This window comes from Mus caroli, unplaced genomic scaffold, assembly GCF_978045245.1.
Source record: "Mus caroli unplaced genomic scaffold, Mus_caroli_1 scaffold_20, whole genome shotgun sequence".
NCBI classification, from domain to species: domain Eukaryota; kingdom Metazoa; phylum Chordata; class Mammalia; order Rodentia; family Muridae; genus Mus; species Mus caroli.
In genome coordinates, this window is record NW_028227275.1 from 51,357,876 (window position 1) to 51,380,233 (window position 22,358).

A 22,358-nucleotide genomic window follows, 5' to 3' on the forward strand; every position below is an offset into this window, starting at 1 on the left:
ACACACACTCAGGATCTCACTATGTATCCCTGGCTGGTCTGGAACTCAGAGCAGGAAGCCGTGAATTCATACTGTTTCCCAAATGAAGTCTTGGGTGAATGTAGACACTCTGTTTTATCCTGAGGGCAGAGCACTTATTTTGTTCTCTGCTCTCGCAGTTGATGAGTGGAACTGACTTTACCAGATTAAATTTGAGTTCTCCCCCCCCCCCATTCCATAATTTGATTCTAAATGTTCAGTGGCAATGAGCTGCGTGCCAAGGCTGCACTGCCTGAGTGCAATGGCCTCTTAGGGGCTTGTAGCCCATGATCGGCAAGCATTTAGAGGTCTGGCTTGCTTTTAAATTAGAACTTTGTAACCCTTTCTAATTGTTTTGATTTGTGCTTGGCCCTGTGAATGTTCTGATGTTTCACTCAGCTGAAGTTCAATAGTTAAGAGGCACTGCAGTTAAGAGACATGGCTCTGCAGTCTGATTGAGACAGTGTTGGCAAAGAGAAAGGCAAATGAGACTTATAGCTAAAACCATGCTGAAATTCAAAGTAGGTACGAAGGGAGAAATAATTCAAGATGGAAAGTTGAAGACTGAACGGTGAGATCTATGAGATCCGGCAGGAGTACCGCAGCAGTACAGTGTCTCTACAGATGGGCACCGGGATGAACCTGGCCTTGTCAGACCACCTTTATGTGGGAGTCACAGTCCTGCCCAGGTTATACAAGGGAACTGGCAGGGATTCATGTTCCCAAGGGAGCTGAGCTCACAGGTAGGAAGGGACTTAGCAGTAGCAGCAGGAATCTTGTATATATTTATGTGGGTTCATGTTCTTGCATGTTTGAATGTCAAAAAGGCCAGAGGGTCAGCAACTGTCTGCCTTAACCCTTAATCACGCCACCTTAGTTTTTACTGAATCTGAAGCATACCAACTTGCCTAAGGTGGTTGGCCAGCAAGCCCCAAGGATGCACCTCTGCTTACACTGGGTTATAGAGCTCCACACCTGGCTTTTACATGGGTCCTGGGGATCGGAACTTGGATAGGAAGTGCCTTACCAGCTGAGGCAGCTCCCCTTCTCTGCACCAGGGCATCGGGTTGGCATGTGCAGACAAGCAACTCGGATTTCAAATGAAGAACAACATTCTTTTGGTCCAAATTAAATTTTATTTTTTAGCTTCATCAGGATGTGGTAACAGCATTGGCACACACAGATACTGACATTAGGCTCAATTAAGTGAAAATGCCTGTGGACAGGAAGTCGGAAGATGAAGGTAATAAAGACAGACATGGAAGCTAGAGTTAAGTTTGGATATTCTGCCACTATCTACAATAGCAGAGGTGACTTTCCCTCTAACCCTGTTTTCTTATCTGTCAGTGGATTTGAGATGCCTCACTTTACCTCTGTAACATTCTGAGGCTTGTCACTCAATGTCCCCCGAGGCTATGCAAAAGCCATAGTGAAGGCTGAGGAGAGAAGGCCACAGTGGTTCAGATGCTCTGAAGACCTGGTCTTGGTACAACAGAGCTCACTGGTATTTGCCCAGACTGGCAGCTGAAGGCTCAAAGCCAGTGTGTGGGTTAGACAGACTGGTAGTGCCACCTCCTTACCCCAGGTGGCAGGGAACTGGCACGGGGAGGGATCTGCACCTATTTTGAAGAGAAGGAGCTAATAAAGGTAGCACTCTTTAATCCTGATTTTTCCTACGCAGCCTGTTTCAAACAGGATTTCAATCAGGGCCAACCACTGGGAAAGATCTGTGCTTTTCTGCAACCTGCCTGTCTCTACACCATACTCCAACATCCCTTAACACCCTCATCTTGACCACCTGCCATTTCTCCACAAACACGCACTGCACTTCGCTTCTTGAGGTTTTCTCTTCCCAGACAGGTGGTCATCATGCTTCCAGTAGAATCTCTTGAGCAGACAACAAAATAATGCCCATGGGTTTGGGGAACAAGAGCATAAAAGTGGACATACAGGTTAGGTCTCTCCGGGCATGTTCCTATGTTCTCCGGAACATATCTTTTACCAACCAGATTACAAAACCCTATTTTATTGTTAGACCGACACGCTTTGTCAGAAGTTACCCTAAATTTCTCTCCAGCATCCAGTAGAGTAAGACACTTGAACGAGTAGACAGAGGAGCTGCCTCACTGCAGCAGTGATGTTCACAGACCTTAGTGTTTCTAACCTTCCTGTTTGTGACATGGAACTGTGCTATACAATGCTGGAACGTGACATAGGGAACAGGGATTCTGAGTCTGCAGAGCCCTGGCACTCTGGTGGAAGCCTCAGTCACTTTTGTTGACGGCTGTTTTGTTGAACTTAGAATTACAGGCTGGGGAGCAAAAGGAAACTATGGGAGTCTTGTTCAGTAGGAGGGAAGACCTCAGTCTTTGTTTATGTTCTCCTTGGGGACCGATTAGAAGAGATGAATCAACAGAGTTTCAAAGGCCAGTATCTGCCATCCGTTTTGTCAAGAGCTAAGATCTAATGTTCTCTCTGGAACCTGGATGGAATGAGACCCAAGAATTGCGTGTGCCAGGATCTTCCAGGGCCAAATGCCTCCCAAACCACAGTCCTGGCTTTTGTCCTGCCTGCTTCTGAAACTGAAAAACAGCTTCTCCCAGCAGCCAGAGGCAGACACGGTCACACCCAGCCCTCAGCAGCAAGCTGTGCTCCTGGGCAGGGAGTTGTGCCAGGCCTCAGAATTCTATGCATGAATGCCCTCTTTCTAAATCATGTTCGAAGGAGTCGCACTGTTCCTCAGAGACTAACAAGGAGGGTGGAGAGTCAGATAGCCCAGTGAGATGGGCTCATACTTTACAAGAGGGGTTATCTAGTGTGGGGTCCCTACTTCATGCAGAGCTCTGTAGGTGCCACCATTTGTCCCCCTCCCCTGCCAAAGTAGAGAAGAAATAACAGTTTTGAATTCCTGCCTCAACAGCTCTCCCCTCCCTCAAGTTTGGTACCCAGAAGGCAAGGGGGAGGGGCGCAGATGTGAGTACGAATATCCGTGTTCCCTAACCTTTTAAACATTAGATTCATAGTGGCATTGTCCCTCCAACTCCTGCTTTGGCTCCTGGTGTCCTCTTCCTCCTCCATATGGAGGTCTGCTGCTGCTATTGGTGAAGGTAAGCATCCAACCAGAGTTGCCCTGACTCCTTCAGGGAGCTGTAGGGACAATAGGAGCAGATAGTGAGGGAGGCGGAGCCACCCACCTGCAGATAGGTCCCCTTGGCATGGCGGTGCCATTGCTGATGACCAGGAACCCACCCCACCCCAGGCCGCATGCTCATCACCGTGGCTTTCCTCCTCACTGCCAGCTTCCCAGGCTCATACTCACTAAACAATGTCCGCGAAGGCTGTGAGCAGGGGCTTGGACTCATACTTGATGCCGTACTTGGCGCACAGGGATTGCACGAGGGGTGCCACCTTGTGGTAGTTGTGCCGCGGCATGGTGGGGAAGAGGCTTAAGGGACAATATGAGTAGTTAGTGGCTTCTGCTTCTCTATCCATTCCCCACCTTTGCACCACCCCTGTTTCCTAGGTCTCTCTACTCACTGGTGTTCAATCTGGAAATTTAGGTGGCCACTGAACCAGTTGTTGAAGGCTGACTGGTGAACGTTGCAGGTTGCCTGCAGCTGGGGGAGAAAGTAGAGGGAGGGCAGGTCTCCATGTCAGAGTGCTGGGTCTTCCCTGGGGAGGCTGTGTGGAACTATTCCCCTATCTCTGGTCACCCCCTCAGTGGGAGAAGTCTCAAGATAACAAGGTTTGTCTGAGGAAACAACTTTGGCTATTTCTGTCCAGCACCTACCCTTTTCAGTAGCTGGGGGCATGTCCAGGTCTTCCAAGTGACTGTCCCTTACCTGGGTGGAGACCCAGTCCACATTCCGGTCGTGGTCGATGTGCATGGGGATATGGTTCATCTGTGTCACCCACACAAACCAGTTGCTTTCCAGGAACCTGTTGAATATGGCATATGGCCATAAGCAGTACAAGCCAAGCATGGGGTTCTTATTCCCCAGTTGCAACACCAGCCTGTGACTCTCCCGAGCCAATGCCCCAAATGACCCCCTGGGCTCCCGCACAGCCCGCGGACCCATCCGTCACCTGTACGTTCCCTGCCGACCTCTGCATCCTACCACATGTCCATACCTGACAATGAAGAAAAGGCCCAGGAAGCCTTTCAGCCCCAGCAGCGGCATGTAAGTGAAGAAGATGCGGGCATAGAAGCTCAGCATCCAGGCCAAGTCCTGCAGAGGGGATGGGTAAGTGGCACTGCCCTCAACATCCCCAGGGATGCCCCAGCCCCCTGCCTGTCCCTTCACAGAGGTCCCCCTCAGTCTCCCTGCCTACAGCAGCTCCTACCCTGTCTAAATGCTACTACACATTCCAGGACCAAGGCTCTGTCTAGGCCACTGTATCGACTGAAGCTCCGGGTCCTTTTCTGCAGTGAACCAAGCCCTACACTCGTTCCTCCAATACTTGAGTCCTTTACACTGAGATCAGTATCCGAGCTCACGCCTCAGTTCCCAGCTTGTCTGCTCAGAGCCTGTCTTCCCCAGGCCCTACATCTGAGACCAGTTGGAAAAGCAGGTCCGGCCAGACCCCTTTTGAGGATCTCCAAAGTCTCTTCCAACTGCATGTCTTTTCACGGGCCTATCACTTTCAGCTTAATCCTACGTTCCCAGAGAACAGGGACCATTCGCTACATCTCTCCCCTGATGTTCTCTGCAGTTCTGGAGTGCTGTGCAGCCTGAGAACCCTAGGAGAGCCCTGCATGAACCCTGCCATGGGGAAGCAGAGTGCAGGGGAGGCCAAGTCATCTCATCTAGAGAAGAGCCTCTTTCCCTGGTTCTGTTTTGCTCTGTCAACCTTGGAGTCTTCATACTCCACAGAGCATACCTTTCCCTATGCAGTACCAGAGAAGCTGGTGCACGAGGCTCTCAGGCCAGGGATACTCACCACCCATTTCTTCCGCTGAACCACAAAATAGAAAATATACCACTGGAAGTATAGAGGCAGCAAGGCTGGGGGTCCAACTGGGGAGGAAAAGGAGATGGAGGAGTGAGCAAGAAGGGGTCAGAAAGGGCTGCTATGGTGAGATGGCCCCCAGCACAGGACTGCCTCCTGTCACCCCCTAGCTGCCCCACCCCTCCTCCATCAACCACAAGCTATGAGCACTTGGCCAGGAACACAAGCCTAGAGAAGGCCAACTCTGCAAATGGATGCCACAGAAGCCGAGGCTGGGAACAGTATCCCTTCCTCGTGGAGGGCGTGCGGGAGCTTAAGTCTCAAGCATGGAACATACTCTACTCTCAGGCCTTTAAAAGGGCACATTAATACTCCTTCAGTGCCTGGACCACAGCTCTGCCTCCGAAGTCCTGTCACATTCTCACTGTTCCACTATGTAGGTCAAAGGGCAGGGGAAGGACTCTGCTGACCCGTCACAGTCTGAGGCACACCTGATGCTATACCAACCTCAGCATGACAGTCTCCACTCATAGCTTCTTCATCTGGATATACCACAGATTCTAAAACTCTTTCCTCCCTCTCCCTCCCTCCCTCTCTCCCTCTCTCCCTCCCTCCCTCCCTCCCTCCCTCCCTCCCAATGTACGTGTATGTGTGAGTGTGGGCTGTAGAGCACAAGTGCATATGTTGAGGTCAGAGGACAACTTTATACACGTTGCTTCCTCTCCTTCCACCGTGAGTTCCAGGGACTAAACTCCGGTTGTAAGGCTTTTACCGGCTAAGCCATCTCATGGACCCTTCCCATCCCCAGCGCTGGGACTACAGGCATGTGTGTCACCACCTCTGGATTTTTGTGTGTGGGTAGGGGGTGGGGCTTAGAAATCTAAAATCGGGTCACACATGCATAGCCAGCCCTTTACTAACGGAGCCATCTCCCCAGACCTAAAACTATTTTTTATAGAAGTTTTGACTCAACCCTTCCACCATGACCAGCCTTTTCTAGAAGGGACAGTTGGCAATAAGCAGTTAGATAAATTCCCCCAATTCTTCCCCAGGCTTCCTTTAAAAACTTGAAATAGGGGGGCTGGTGAGATGGCTCAGTGGGTAAGAGCACCCGACTGCTCTTCCAAAGGTCCGAAGTTCAAATCCCAGCAACCACATGGTGGCTCACAACCACCCGTAATGAGATCTGATGCCCTCTTCTGGTGCGTCTGAAGACAAAGACAGCTACAGTGTACTTACATATAATAAATAAATAAATCTTTAAAAAAAAAAAAAAAACTTGAAATAGATACAGGTGCCAAGTTTGAAGTCAACCTGAGCTGCACAAACCTCTCTCTCAAAAACAAAAACAAACAAAAAGCCCTCAAAACTCATTAAAAGTACCCACAAACTGGTCCCTAAAACTTGAGGTCTTAAAGGAATTTTAAGGCCTAAATTTGGGCAGTATGCAGCAGGCTTTGGAAGTAGGGAGTATATAACCAAACCGTCTTCTGCTCAGTCGCTAAACAAATTTCTTCTCGGACCCCACTGGCCAAGGAGTCATCCTAACCGACCCCGCCTTTGTGTGACTAGGTTTAAGACAAGGCTTAAAACTAAACCAGGAGGCTCCTGCTGACCACTTAGTTTCTTCCTGGAAGGAAGGAAGAGTGGAGGATTGCGATTGTCCCCGAACACAGATGACTGACTTGACTTAGGGGGAAAGGCCCTTTGCTCCCAGTGGGGGGAGGGGCATCCGCAGACAGTACTTCCTCCTAGGCCTCTCCTAGCCCCCCTCCCCCCTCCCCCAGGCTGACACTCACTGAGGAAGAAGTACTTGTGCTGATGGTTGTATGGCATGTGTTTCTTCTTTTCTCTCCCGAGCTGTGAGGAAACAAACGCAAGTCAGCAGCAGAGACCACACAGACACCCGTTTCTCCCACTGAGCCACCAACTTTCCCTGGCCTGACACTAGGCCTACTTCCAGAACCTTCAGCTTTTTTGCTACCTTTGAAAGTCTCTGACATGTTCCTGGAGCAAGTGGCCGGCCCCGGCTTGTGACCTATGACTCTACCATGACAAGGAACACACAAGAGTGTACACTCATCAGTCTACAGGATTCCTGATGGCTATCTAAGTCTCTGTCACATGGTTTCCAGGCCCAACCCCCTCCTGCTTCGGGTACTCTTTGGACCTCAGAGTCTTTTTTTTTTTTTTTTTTTAGATTTATTTATTTATTATATGTAAGTACACTGTAGCTGTCTTCAGACACTCCAGAAGAGGGCGCCAGATCTTGTTACGGATGGTTGTGAGCCACCATGTGGTTGCTGGGATTTGAACTCTGGACCTTTGGAAGAGCAGTCGGGTGCTCTTACCCACTGAGCCATCTCACCAGCCCGGACCTCAGAGTCTTAACAGAAAACTATCTTTGCCCCTGAGTCGGTGGCCTGAGTCTTTCCATCACAATCTTTTGGACTCTTTTTTTTTTTAAGTCTAATGTGTATGGGTGTTCTGCCTGCATGAATGTGCCAAGTGCATGCAATACTTGTGGAGGCCAGCAGAGAGCAGCAGACCAACCGGAGTTACAGATGGTTGTGAGCTCCAGAGAATCAAATCCAGGTCTTCTGGAAGCAAAGCCCATGCTTTTAACCACTGAGCCATCTCTCCAGCCTCTCTTATGGACTCTTCAACATGAATTTCATAGCCCCCCTTGAAAGTTTAGTAATATATGTAGAAAGATTACCAAGAACAACTCAGCGGTTGAAGGGTTTTGGCAAAGATTTGCCCACTGAGTGGGTGGTTGTTGTTGTTGTTATTTATTATTATTATTATTTTAAGCCAAGCTACTGAACAGACGGACTGGGACTCTATTATTATTATTATTATTATTATTATTATTATTATTATTATTATTATTATTATTATTTTAAGCCAAGCTACTGAACAGACGGACTGGGACCCACCAGACCATTTATCTGGCCCAGAGCCACTCACATGGGTTCATATGTGTTCTGCTGTCTCACTCCATGGCAGTTCTTGCCCCAATTAGTTTTGGTGACCTCAACCCAGAGCACATTCTGAGTTACCTTCACACATACCCACAGCCACGCCTATAAATTGTTCATCAAAACTGTGTTCTTTGCAAGCCAGTGTGGCTAGATGAGACAATCTTTCTACACTCACGGAGTCATTCAACAAGCCCTGGAGTGAGGGTATACCACTACTCACGGTCTGAGGTGCCGAGAGCACAGAGGTGAACAGTAGGAAATTCTCATTCCCATAGATCTTATAATCTGAGGCGATAAAGTGGGTAATAAACTTGTGGTTCAAGATCGTCTACAGACTACAGATGGGAGAGCAGGACAGACAGAAAGGCAGCAGCTTGGCAAAGACACTCAGGCCTGGCCTCCCTTGGGCCCTGATAACTAAATAATGAGGAATGGCAGGTGTGCACAAATCCAAAGAAAAGCCGTCAAAGTACAGGGCGTAGCCAGAACCAGAGCTCTAGAGGCCCACCACACCAGAAAGCTAGGGAAGGCCAGGCTACTCAGGCCCTCAGGAAGTTGTGTCTCCGACTACTCCGTCCTGCAGGCAGGCCTCGGACTCACTCACTCACGGTCTGCTCTGTGTTTTTGTGTGTTCTGGCTTTGTCCAGAGGTGCAGAAGTGAGCAGCACATATAGTTACAGGGGCCAATGAAGCAGAAGATGGGCCAGGTCAGGCTGAACGCTACCGTGCGGGTGCCGTGCAATGCGGTTTGCTTCCCAAGGGTTCACATGCTGCACGCTTGGTCACCAAGGCAGTGATGTCAAGAGGCACAGCTCACTGCGAGTCAATGAAATCACCCTCTGAAGGGATTCCTATGACTTCAGGGGACCCTAGTGAGTTTCTGCTTGAGAGTGGATTGTTTTAGAGACGAATCTGGCTTCTCTCTCACCCCATTTGCTTTCACGGCCACTCCCACCGATGTCTGGCATCCTTCACAGGGCTCATCCTAGAGGCAAACTGATGGGGTTATTCCATCTTCAACTTTCAGTCCCTGAGACCAATAAACTAAGCAGACATATTTTCTTTATAAAGTACCCAGCCTCGGGTATTTTATTATAGCAACGCAAATTGGATAGCTACCAGATATCGGGGGCACTGGAGCTGGGTAATTTGATGGAATTATCATATAACTTGGAGACGGCTAAAGAAGCCTCACAGCATTAACCAAGGAGATTCCATAGAAGCAAAGCACCGCGCTTGGGTGGTGGGGTGAGTGGGGACTGCTATGGGAAAGAACCCTGTCCATTGCTACCCCCTTAGACAGTGATCAAGAACATTATGGTCTGGCCGCAGTGCTTAGACTCTCAGAGTTCCAAGAGTTGAGGGCAAAGTATTCCCTGTACCACTTTGTTCTCCAAAAGTGTTAGGAGGCACTGGGCAGATGGCAGTAAGGTAAGGTGTCCTCGGAGAGACCAAACCCAGCCTCCTACATCCATTCGTTCTCGTTTTCTGTGTCTTTGGGGGTGAGGGAGAGAGGGGTACGCATGTGTGCAGCTGTACTTGTCCACACATGTGAAGACCAGAGGTCAGCTCTGGGGGTTTCTACTGGGTGCTCAGGTGCTTAAGATCCAATCCCAGGTCTTCCTGCTTATGTGGCAAGCACTTTGTCCACCGGTCCATCTCCCTAGCCCCTACTCTCTTTCTGATGTTTGTGGACCACAGTTCCTTGAAAGCCACAGTATCAAGAACCAGCAAAGTCCTCCCTTTCCTTAAATCATCTGTGGGGACAAGAGAAGTGCTTAGTGCCCAGTGCTCTTCCTGACGAGCAGTCTGCCCTGTTTCAGAATGACACGGGCCAGTTCCCTACTGTGCATTGCTGACGGAGCAAAAGGGAACACACAGAACAGACCAGCAGAGGCCAGTGCTTGGGAACTGTGAAAATGGGAGCTTTAGGGACAGATGGAGCCCAAGACTCAAGCTCTGAGTGCCCCGTGCCAGCAGAGCCAGAACTGCCAAGGCTCTTCCACAGTAGGTTTCAGCCAGAGAGGACAGAGCAGCCAGACTACCTTGAACTCATGCCTGAAAATGAACTGTGTTCAACAGCTTAATTCAAACAGCTGCCATTAGGTGGGGGAAGGGGAGCTGGCAGAGCTCCGGGGAGGGTTTTTAATTAACTTTTCAAGGAACTCTGCTGGGCATTCGGAACCTTCTATTGCTTATGCCAGGCGAGTTCACCAGCTCTCCACCCCTGGGCATTCTCCCTTCAGCTCTCAGCCTCAGCTGACTACTCAAAGCCAATGCTGATCACACTGGAAGACGGGCTGGCCTCAAACGGGAGGGAAAAGTACAGCGGTATTCATCGATTGGTTCCACGTGTCCACAGATGTTCAAGTCCCCTGCATGAAGTGGCATCCTACTTGCAATAACTGACACATGCCCTCCTAGCCCCGCAGGCTGGGAGATGAGGTTTTGGTTCTTACACACACACACACACACACACACACACACACACACACCCGCTTTAGTTAGGTCTTGCTATGTAACCTAGGTTAGCCTCAAACTCTCAATCCTCCTACTTCCACTTCCTGTGTGCCGGGATTACGGGTACGTGCCACCATGCTTGGCTTCGTTCCTTCCCTCCCACCCGATTTTTCTTTCTCTATCCTTCTTTCTTTTTGGTGCTGTGTATAGAACCCGGGGCTTCACTCAAGCCAGGCAAATGCTCTACCACTGAGCTCTATCCAGCCTTCTTCCAGCATGTAATAAACCCTCTCCAGATTGCTTATACCTGATACAGTGTAAACACTATGCAGAAAATAGTTATCATAATGTACTATTTAGGAAGAGTCTAGAGCCAGGGGGTGAGACGCCTCCCTGAGAAAACTCAGAGGGTAAAAAGCACTTTTGAGGGAGCTGACAACCTGAGCTCGAACCCAGAACCTAAGGAAAGGTAAAAACTGACCCCACGCCAGGCGTGGTGGCGCACGCCTTTAATCCCAGCACTCGGGAGGCAGAGGCAGGCGGATTTCTGAGTTCGAGGCCAGCCTGGTCTACAAAGTGAGTGCCAGGACAGCCAGGGCTACACAGAGAAACCCTGTCTCGAAAAAACCAAAAAAAAAAAAAAAAAAACTGACCCCACTAAGTTGTCCTCTGACACCTGCTCTCATAATAATAAATAAAGATGGGCTGGAGAGACAGCTCAGCTCACAACCAAAAATAAAATAAAGTTGAAAATCCCAATAGGCTTGGTGAGATGGCTCGGTGGGTGAAGGTATTTGCCATGCAAGCCTGATGACTTGAGTTTCATCCCCGAGACCCACATAGAGGTGGGAGGAGAGAAGTGACTCCACAAAAGTTGTCCTCTGACCTCCACACGTGTGCCTTGGCATATGTGCCCACACACAGTAATAATAAATTAAAAACAGCATGTACAAGTTCAGGATGGGTGTGATTTTTTTTTTCTGAATATCTGTTTAAATCCACTGATGCGGAATCTAGAGATACAGAAGCCAGCTGTCTTCAGAGCGAGTGTTCTGGACATAGATATGAGACATGTGAGAGACAGTGAAGTCCTAGGCAAGGCAGGCTGTGCCACAGCAGGTATCCGACGTAAGAGACAGAAACGCCAAGTGCAAGGATGGGCCTTCCAGGAGCAGGGTGTCAAACAGCACCCCAAAGAGGTATCTCAGTCATCATCAAAGATGAGCAGGGGCTTGCACAGACTCCCCTGTAACCCACTGAATCCTGTGCAGCGTGGGGCAGTTTTGTGCAATAACTGCTAACCGATTGGTCCTGAACAGTCCCGGTTTATCTGCCCTCCACAATTTCCAGAAAGCAAGAGCCCTGCAGCTTAGCCCCTGATGTCCTCTGATAACAGCATACAAGCACTTTCCCTTCAGCCTGCAGAACAGGCCACTCTACTCCCCTCTGCACTCACACCCAGCTTACCTCCACAGAAAGAACCTTCCCCAGGGCGAAGAAGAGGGGGTGCATGTTGATATCGGGGTCCTTGCGGAAGCAGTTAGGCTTGGCATGGTGCTGGAAATGCATGTGGTTCCACCAGCTGGCGGGGGCCCCCTACAGAGAATTGCGAATGAAAACCCAGCCCGAGTACCCTGCTTCAGTTCTTAGCACTCACACGACAGCTCACAACTGTCTATGACTCTAGTCCCAGGGGATCTGACGCCCTTGCTCATGGCATACAGATATACCCTGCAAGCAGGGTACCCAGGCACATAAGATAAATAAATAATTTTTTAAAAGAAACAAAAGCCAGGGTCATGAGCACGTCTCCCATACTCTGACAACCACGAATGACTGGGGCTTGGGGGAACCCGATAATCTCACTGACCTTCAGGTGGCCAATCACAAAATGATGTACCAGGTGATTCCATGTCGAGGTGCCGAAGACTGACAGGTGCCCAAAGTCATGCTGTAGCCAACCTGCCTGAGCCTAAAAGAGAAAGGTTAGTGCTCAGGGCAGCCCCGGTCTGGCTAAGGCCCTTCTCACAGACCTTGGCAGCTCCTTCAGCTTCTCCATTCTGGATTGCTGCAGTACCTTAAGGGAGCACATTAGGATAAGCCATGGAACCCAGGTTCCAATTCCTTCTTGGCCCCTGAGTCACATGTGAGCTGAGGCAGACCATACTCCCTTCTTTCCTCTGAAATGCCATGACTTAGGACAGACTGGCATTCAGAAAACAGACTGTTAGTACAAATCCTGGTGCCGGACCATGATTGGCTGGCACCATACTGGGTAGCATCAATGGTGGGAAGGGAGCCAACCTTTGGTTCTTGGCATACTTGGGACTGTGGTAGAACCTGAACCTGAAATTTCAGAGAATGTGTATTCTCTCCCTGTGCCGAGTCTCCTGTGTATCTACAGACCCCAGGAAGGATTCTTGGCCTTGATGTTTTCACTAGGAATTCTGAGAATAACCAGGCAAAGCCACTCTCACCTGAACTGTACTGAGCAGTACTGCACAGAGGATGAAGGGCACCAAGGAAGTTCCAAAGATCCAAAGGGTGAGCCAGGCAGCCACATCCAGCAGCAGGATGTGAAGCAGGTAGACCAGGAAGAAGAGGTGGTTGGCCTTCATGAGGCCCATTCGCTCTACTGTGGCCCGCAGCTCCCGGAATTCATCAGTTAGCGCTTTCTGTGGGAGACTGGGGCTATAATTCTTCTCAGTGGCACCCCAACCCTTGAAGAGAACCTCCCGTGCAGGTAGCTGTGGGAAGTCCACAGTCTTAGGCAAAGATACCCTGATGGGGAAGGAGGATAGGAAAAGCTCCTATAAATGGCATCATGTCCAGCAGCTAAACAGACTTACTTTGGGTCTCTGCAGCTTAAACTCTCTGGGCGTGTTTTCTTATGTGTGCATATATGAAGAGTATTTTATGAGTTTACATTGATACATGATGCTCAGTAAATAGGTCTGCTGTCAGTGATGGGAGCACTGCTGATGGGAGCACTGGTGATGGGAGCACTGATGATAGGAGCACTGATGATGGGAGCATTAATGATGGGAGCTCTACTGATGGGAGCACTGGTGATGGGAGCACTGGTGATGGGAGCACTGGTGATGGGAGCATTGGTGATGGGAGCATTGGTGATGGGAGCACTAATAATGGGAGTACTGGTGATGGGAGCTCTACTGATGGGAGCACTGGTGATGGGAGCACTGGTGATGGGAGCACTGGTGATGGGAGCATTGGTGATGGGAGCATTGCTGATGGGAGCACTAATGATGGGAGCACTGGTGATGGGAGCTCTACTGATGGGAGCACTGGTGATGGGAGCACTAATAATGGGAGTACTGGTGATGGGAGTACTAGTGATGGGAGCATTGCTGATGGGAGTACTGATGATGAGAGGACTGGTGATGGGAGTATGGGTGGTAGTAGCACTGGAACAAGCTCCAGTGGGCTTATTACCCCATGACTACTCAAGACTCCCAAGAACCGTCACCTGTGGTCCTATGCAGGCATTTGCCCCCTCTCCCTCCACAACTAAGTCTCCAAACAGCAAACATGGCCTCTCACATTCTTGGTGGGTTCAAAGCTGGGTTGCTCCGGAGCCAGCTCTCCAATCAGAAGAGAGTTCATATACTTTCTCACAAGACCCTTGTTGATGTGGAATGCCACAAAAGGATCCTAAAAATACAGAGAGAAGACAGTGAGGACCCCTGTGTCCCAGGCTCCCAAGGTCCTCACATCAAAGACCATCCTCCAGGTCAACAAGGTTTGCATCAATGCTGATGCAAGGCCTCCTCCCTCTGGCTACTGTTCTTCCAGATGTCAGTCCTAGACCACCCGGCATTTGGGTTTCCACTGAAAGGGCACTACACCCAAAGACTGGAAAGACTCCGCTGAATGCCACAAAGACGGACCTGATGAAGCTAGCCTTCATGTCTACTGACACTTGGTGTAGGAATTTAGCACAGGAGAGAAGCAGCTTGCGGGAATAGGTGGGGCTATGAGGCTTTTGTTCCTGTAGTACTTTCAACAAGTCCCTTTCTTTCTTAGCCAGTTTCTGTTATGAGGAAGACTCCCTATGCCTGCGCTTGGGGCACTCTTCACATTTCTTTCTCCTTTGGGCAGGGTTCTCTGTTTCCCTCAACATTCTGACCATTCCCCGCTCCGGAGTAGTTAATAAGGGTTATACAAGGTGGGTGGGAGGGCCTTAGGGAAAAAGGCTGTAAGCGGAGGTGGAGTCCGTGGGCAGTGGCACCACACATCCAGACCAATCGCTGTCCTTGCCATGAAATCCTAGGCCCCCAAGTTACACAGAACGGGAAGCCTAGACCGAGCGGATCTGCTCCATCCTTTCATGAACCGGTATAGGAATGCACTGCTGTTTGGATTCTGGAGTGGTTACTTCTAGTACTGGCTCCTTCTAGCCTGGTCTCTAAGGCCCTCCACCTCTAACTTCATGGGCAACTTAATAGGAACCCTGGTGACCCCGGGAGCACGTTAGACTGGCAGACAAGGAGTAAGAGGTCGGAGGGATGGCATTAGGTAGTTAAAAGGCAGATGGACCCAAATGTAGAGACCCAACAGTTGGCAATCCCGTCAAAGAATGCTCTGCCCTAGTCCAGCCCTCGCCTCTGAGGGAGGATATGGTCTAAAATGAGAAAACAGGGTCACTAGACAGAAGCTGTGGTGCGTACTGACTCTTCCTTCAGTAAGCTACAACGGAAAAGGGACGCGATCCCGCGAAGTGTCTAATCGCGCGGGAGCCCTATTCCCGGAATAGTTGACCTCCCTGGCCCCAAGTGACCTCGCACTAAGAATCCGAGTACAGTTTTACGACTCTAACCGCAAGCTGTCTTGGACCGGCTCAGGTTCATTACCCTACTCTCCGGGCTTCAAAATGTACAGGTGATGCCCAAGTACCGGGTCCTCAGTGTCATCCCTAGGGCAAGCAGTCCATTCCCACTTCCTTTTCGCTCCGAATTCCAAGTTAGGGCCAGTTCTCTAGGTCAGACAAGGCTGTGTTCACCCTCCTAGCCGGGCAGACAGGACGCGACTCCCACTCTCTGCTCAGACTCCTCCTCCCACCACCGGAGGCTGCAAGTACTGTTGTCCGGGTGCCTGGAAAGCTCATTCCCTCCTATCCAACCCATGCTTGAGACTCCAGAGGCAAAGCACGGACGTACAGCCAGCCCTTTGTTTGAGTGTGCGTGTCTCCGGCCACCGTCTACGGCTCCGGTCTCTCAGGCGCTTGCATCCCGGGTTCAAAGGCCTCTCTCCCCGCCAATGTCCCTCCCCGAGGTGCAGATGGCGCCTATTGTCCGCTCTCACCGTGGCATCCTGACCCGCGTAGTGGCTGATGACCCGGGAGCCCCCCGGGTGGCGGCGGCTGAAGTCGCTGATGTTGTACACCTTCCGGTCGATCACGAGCCATCGCTCCTTCTCCCGTCCGGAGCGCTGCGCCACCTCCTCCCAAGTAAAGTAGCGCGTTTGGCGGAGCTGGGCGGAGGCCGGGCCAGGGGTCGGCACCGGGTCGGGAGCCATAGCAAGCCTGGCTGGGGAAGCTGGAGTCTGAGAGGCGCGCGCTCCGGGCCGCGGGGCAGCGCACGCCAGGCTCGCGAAATAGGGGAGCGTCGGGCTGCCTCGAGCGCGCGCCCGGAGACCGCCGTTCGCGCGCAGGGTTTTCAGCACCCTTGGCGCGGACCGCCGAGCCCCGCGGCGCGAGCTCCCATTGGCTGAGCCGAGTGGCGTGGGGCGCGAGCTCCGCCTCTCTCGGGTAGCAAGGACAGACTACCCCCTCCCCGGAGAGACTCAGGCTACTGCCAGCGGCAGAGACGCGCCCCCTCGCGGGTGCCCGAAAGTGGTCTCCAGGCTATTCCACTTCTGAATTTATTTATTTTATATTGAGCATGGTAGGGACTGATAGCATAACGGTTCCTTTGAGTGCGTCACAGCTTGATGTAGCTAAAGCGGAGGCCCCAAGGGCGCATAGAAGCTTGGTGTGAACATATAGAAAAGAAAACAGTTTTCATGTTGCTCAGGCTGGCCCCAGACTCACTGTGTAGCTGAGAATGACCTTGAACCTCTGACTCGCCTGAGTTCTGGGTTTACAGGCACTGCTTTCCACGTTCTGTTTCATACAGCAGATTGTGCTAAGGCAAACGTTCTGTCAATTTCCTGCCCCAAGGAAACACGTGACAAATTAAACACAGTGGCTTTAGCAAACAAAACAGCATCCTGACCCAGTAGCGGTTCAGAGACCCCCTTCCTAGCAAGGTGGGCAGGTTAGCATGTGTGGGAAGAAAGAGGACTAACATAAAGAAAGAGACTGATTGGCTACAGTTCCAGGCTTTTGCTCACGTGATAGCCCAAGGCTAACAGAAGTCTTGTCTGCTATGATTGGCCATCACTTTTGACTTACAAGAATATAGTACTTAGGAACACACACACACACACAATTAACACATGCACGCATGCACACACACACATGCACTAACTAAAATGCGATGATGATGGTGGTGGTGGTGGTGGTGATGATGATGATAACAATACTAATGATAGCTCCATGGTTCAGGAGGAACAGGTGCCAGATGCAAAACCCAGTGACCTGAATTGGATCCCTGGGACCCACAAGATGGAAGGAGAGTACTGACTTCTACAAGTTTTTCTTCTAGCCTACATTGCCTGTAATTCATGGCAGCACACACACACACACACACACACACACACACACACGTAAATAAATAAATAAATGCAATTTTAAAAACGATTTTAAAACAAAAATAAAACGAAGAAAGGCCAGCCTTGCCTTCTTTGTATGTAGTTTTAACATTTGCAATTAGTTTTAGCATTTACTATTTCTAGTGATCTTAGTTCTGTATTGTGTTTTGTTGTTATTTTTGTTCCTGGAAGCAGTAGCCCTGGCTGATCTGGAACTCACTGTGATGAACAGATTAGCTTCGAAGTTGCAATAATCGCCCTGCTTCGGCCTCCCAAGTGCTGTAATCATAGGCAGGCACCACTGTGTTTCACTATATTAATTAGAATTATATAGGCTTAGTGGCCTTAATTGTCAGGAGACAGTAGGATGCAATTAATCGTGAGGTTTGTGTGACAGCCTCAGCAGGGGTTACACCAGCAGTGTGTAGACTTGTGAATCTAGCAATCTCTATTTCTGGAAGCGTGTGCTTCTTTAGAGTGCCGTTTGCCAACTGTGGCACAGAGCCTGTTCTCTAACAATTCTGTGTATTGTGGGTCTTTCTGCAATAGGGAATTTTACTGGGAACAAAACTCCATCTCTATTCTCCTCGGAGTTTTGCTCTTGCTCTGGCTAAGTGTGAGAGTTAAACTGTCTGCACGGACATTCCTCAGCCTCAGTTTCCTGTTCTTGATAATAGTGCTAAACCATTCTGGCATAAGAAGTATTAATTTTATATGAAAACTTTATCTTATATCTTACTACTTAAAATTTTTGAATTGTCTTTATTTGTTTGTTTATTTATTTGTTTATTTATTTAGAGTATTTACCTGTGTGTGTCAGTGCAAAAACCCATACATGCCACAGCCTATATGTAGATATCAGAAGACAAACCTGCAGGAGTCTGTTCTCTCCTTCTATCATGTGGGCGTTGGGGACTGAACTCAGGTCATCAGGCTTCTAGGAAGTACCTTTACCTGCTAAGTGGCCTTGCTGTCCCTTTATCACATATTTTGAACAATTAATGCTTAGATTGCTGTATTAGCTGCTCTTTCACAGCTGTGCCAAAATACTGACAAGGTGCAGCTTAAGAGAGGAAGGTTTAATAAGGCTCTTAGTGTGAGGGTAGGCATGGGCATATCATAGGCAGAAGCCATGGCACCAGCTGTGCCATTCCGAGCTTGCTCACATTTAGGCAAGTCAGGAGACAGATAAGAGGACTGCTCACATTCCGATGCCTTTCCCCTTTACCCACTTGAGTTCAGGATCCCATAGAATTGTGCCACTTACTTTCAGAGCAGTCCTTTCCTCTTCTGGCAGTCCTCTCTGGGAAACCCTTCACGGACATCCCCAGAGGTGTGTCCCCTGGGCGAGGGTGATCCATCAAGTCAATACTGATGAAGAGTCACCATCGTCATGGCTTACAAAGATGGTATGTTAAAATGCTAGCCATCATCACGGATTTTTTTTTTTTCTGAAAAAAATTTTTTTTTTTTTTTTTGGTTTTTCGAGACAGGGTTTCTCTGTATAGCCCTGGCTGTCCTGGAACTCACTTTGTAGACCAGGCTGGCCTCGAACTCAGAAATCCGCCTGCCTCTGCCTCCCAAGTGCTGGGATTAAAGGCGTGCGCCACCACCGCCCGGCGAAAAATTTTATACCATGAGAGTTCACTTTATCTGTAAACCTACATAGGATAACATGATCCCGAGACTTGAGAGACGGTTCGGCAGTTCAGAGCACTTGTTACTCTTGTAGAGGACCAGGATTTGGTTTCCAGCACCCACAGAGTGGCTCACAAACATCTTTAACTATAGTTCCAAGGGAATCTGACATGCTTCTCTGATCCCCACAGCCACCAGGTACATACATGGTACACACACATACATACAGGTAAAACACTTGTACATATTTTTAAAAGATAACATAAGCTCATTTTACTGGTAAGCATATATAAAAAAAGATGTGTATCTGCAATATACTTCATATGGAAAATTCTGAAGATATGGCTGTTTTAACTGACCCATAAACATTATCATTTACAAGCTGAGTCACAAACTTGGAAAGCATCTGGGGTAGTTCTTATGTTCTGGGAAGAATGGTTTGTTTAGAAAGGCATTTATTTTCCTTAAATCCAATTAAATTGAGCTGTTTTATAGTTTAACTTGACAATATTTTAAGAAAATTGAAAAAAACCAAACTTCTCATATATATAAGCACATCCATGTACGTAGGGAGACAGAAACAAGTCTTGTTATTTGAGACAAGGCCTCTCTATGCAGCTTTGGCTGGCCTGGAACTGACCATGTAGATGAGGATGGCCTTGTACTCACAAAGATCTGCCTAGCTCAGCCTCTGAAGTGCTAGCTTAAAGGAATGTGCCACGATGCCCAGTCTAGAGTCACTCTAAAATTTCAGCCATGTGTTTGTTTTTTTTTTGTTTTGTTTTTTTTTTGTTTTGTTTTTTTTTGTTGTTGTTGTTGGGTTTTTTTTTTTTTTGAGACAGGGTTTTTCTGTGTAGCCCTGGCTATCCTGGAACTCAACTCGAGACCAGGCTGGCCTCGAACTCAGAAATTCCCCTGCCTCCTGCCTCCCTCAGCCTCCCAAGTGCTGGGATTAAAGGCGTGTGCCACCACGCCCGGTTGTAATGAGCCTTTTATAGAGACAATCTCTGACTGTAAGACTAGATCCCACTGATTTTATGGCTTCAGCTTACTTTCTTTTCCATGTGAATCCCAAGGGTCTTAGTTAGGGTTTCCATTGCTGTGAAGAGGCACCATGACCAAGGCAACTCTTATAGAGAACAACATTTGATTGGGGCTGTTGTACAGATTCAGAGGATCAGGCCATTATCATCAAGGCGGGAGCATAGCAGCTTCCAGGCAGGCTTGGCGCAGGAGGAGACAAGAGTACTGCATCTTGATCTGACTGCAGCCAGGAGCAGACTGACTCTTCTGCACTGGGCAGAGCTTCAAAGCCAACCCCCACAATGACACACTTCCTCCAATAAGGCCACACTTCCTAACAGTACCACTCCCTATGGGCCAAGCATATTCAAACCACCACAGCAAGTGAAGAGTTTTTCCCAGGTTAAAGCTTCCTCACTGTGGTCATTATAATTCTAAGTTGTCCTTTAAACCTCTAGCTTCTTTTTCTCTACTCACTGTGTAGTCCTGGATGGCCTGGAACTCAATATACATAGACATCCACCTGCCCCTGCCCCCTAAGTGCTGGGATTAAAGGCATGCACCATCTAGCTCTTTTTTTTTTTAAAATAAATATTTTGGATTTTAGGTATTGCAAACAACTTTTGTTTTTTTAAAGATTTATTTATTATATGTAAGTACACTGTAGTTGTCTTCAGATACTCCAGAAGAGGGAGTCAGATCTCGTTACGGATGGTTGTGAACCACAATGTGGTTGCTGGGATTTGAACTCCGGACCTTTGGAAGAGCAGTCGGGTGCTCTTACCCACTGAGCTATCTCACCAGCCCCTGCTAGCTCATTTTTTAAAAAAATTTTGGGGGAGAGGGTTTTTGAGATAGGGTTTCTCTGTATAGCCCTGGCTGTCCTGGAACTCACTCTATAGACCAAAAAAAAAAAAAAAAAGAGAGAGAGAGAGAGAGAGAGAACTAGACTCTTAGATTCCCAAACTTCTTAGATTTAAAGAGTATCTGTTTTTTAAAAAATACCTGAGCTCTCTTAACTAGATCCAGACTAGTTAATTGTTAGAGCTGATCAAATCATGGGCTCTCTGCAGCTAAAATTGTTCAGAGATAGTTTGAGAGCTCCAAGCACAACTCCAGGTCAGTACTAGGAGTAGAACTGACCTGAAACCCTCTGGAGGTCAATTAAATCACAATTAAACCCTCATCCAGCTGTTAATGTAAGAAGGAAAGAAAACACCTTTAGACTAATTAAATTTAGCAGGCTTTATTTGTGCTGAGAAAAGACTTAGGAATCAAGAGAGTAGCCTGAGCCAAGAGAAGGTTCAGAAAGAAGGTTCCATGAAGCAAAGGGGCTGGGGATATTTATGGGCAGGAAAAGGAAGTGATGTAGAGGAAGAAGCCGATTAGTAACATCTCAGTAGTTGTCTTATACACATGTCTCTGGGCAATTTGCAGACTGCGATTGGCTGAAAGTTCAGCACTTGTGATTGAGATTCTGTTATTTGTTACAAGAATGTTGCAACCCTTAGGTTGCAGGGCACGACCATACTCAGTACTGTTTCAGCTCACTCCTTTGACTTGTGAATAGAAGAGCTGAGTCTTGGGAGCTGATGGTGAGGGGATGGGACTTGGGGGCCCCCACCCCTGCTGCTGAGGTCATCCCAGGGTCAAGGCTATTTGTGGACAAGGCTTCCAGTGTGGGAGTGATAGCACACCCAGTTCTAAGCCAAGAAAACTTTCATCACATTCCAGGGCTGACACTCCATGAATCAAAATTCCCATTGCTTCACTGTCTAAAATATTGGGCTGCTCAAAAGAATTCTCTGAGAGCCTTTGCTGGTTTAGCGAATGAATTATCATTTATTGAATTGGGTGGTGGTTGACAGGTTAGCAATTTACTCAGTATAACATTAAAAATATTCCACAGTTTTTGCAATCTTGCTTGTCTTCATTTCTAATTTTTTTTTAACCTAAATTGAGATCCTGATCTTCAGGCAGTGCAAGTGAAGAGCCTTTGTCCTCTCGCCCCAGGAGATTTTTGCAACAGAAGCTAAAGCTCTGATCTCTGGGTCTTAGGGAGAGGGATGGGAACACAGCCTTCAGTCAGTGAGTGTGTCAGAGAGGATGCTGTCCTGAGATCTCCTGTGGAGGTGTTGGATTCTCTTCCTTACCGTTTATTCTTCTGTGTAGTTTTGGAAGGCTCTTCAGATCTAGGGTCCTGTAGGGCAAGCACCATCTCCAGCTGTGATTCCCTTTCATTGTCTTCTTTTAAAAATTATTTATTTATTTATTTGTATTTTATGTTCATTGGTGTTTTGCTTACATGTATGTCTGTGTGAGAGTGTTGGAGCTCCCAGAACTAGAGTTACAAACAGTCACTGCCATGTGGGTGCTGGGAATTGAACCCGGTCTTCTGGAAGGTGCTCTTAATCACTGAACCATCTCTCAGCCTCCCCACCCTCATTTCTTTAACAAGCACTTTAGGGAACACTGTTGTGGAGCTGTTTCTTCTACAGTGGAATATTTCTTCATGAGATGACCAGTAAGGAGATTTATAAAATTCATAAGAGGCCGCCACCGCTGCCGCCAAAA

The 22,358-nt window shown here is 48.6% G+C and overlaps 1 protein-coding gene across 1 annotated transcript; it reads right to left on the reverse strand.

Annotated features, from left to right (window-relative positions):
* Nucleotides 1-1,131: 1,131 nt before the first annotated feature.
* Nucleotides 1,132-16,089, reverse strand: Fads1 (fatty acid desaturase 1). Its single transcript, XM_021152361.3, has 12 exons — nucleotides 15,735-16,089; nucleotides 13,974-14,084; nucleotides 12,890-13,087; nucleotides 12,283-12,384; nucleotides 11,880-12,008; nucleotides 6,768-6,828; nucleotides 4,960-5,036; nucleotides 4,150-4,247; nucleotides 3,861-3,957; nucleotides 3,556-3,635; nucleotides 3,338-3,463; nucleotides 1,132-3,165 (listed from the first exon to the last, which is right to left on the reverse strand). The coding sequence occupies exons 1-12, from the start codon at nucleotides 15,945-15,947 to the stop codon at nucleotides 3,114-3,116; spliced, it is 1,344 nt and encodes a 447-aa protein (XP_021008020.1). The 5' UTR covers nucleotides 15,948-16,089; the 3' UTR covers nucleotides 1,132-3,113.
* Between the last annotated feature and the right edge of the window lie 6,269 nt (nucleotides 16,090-22,358).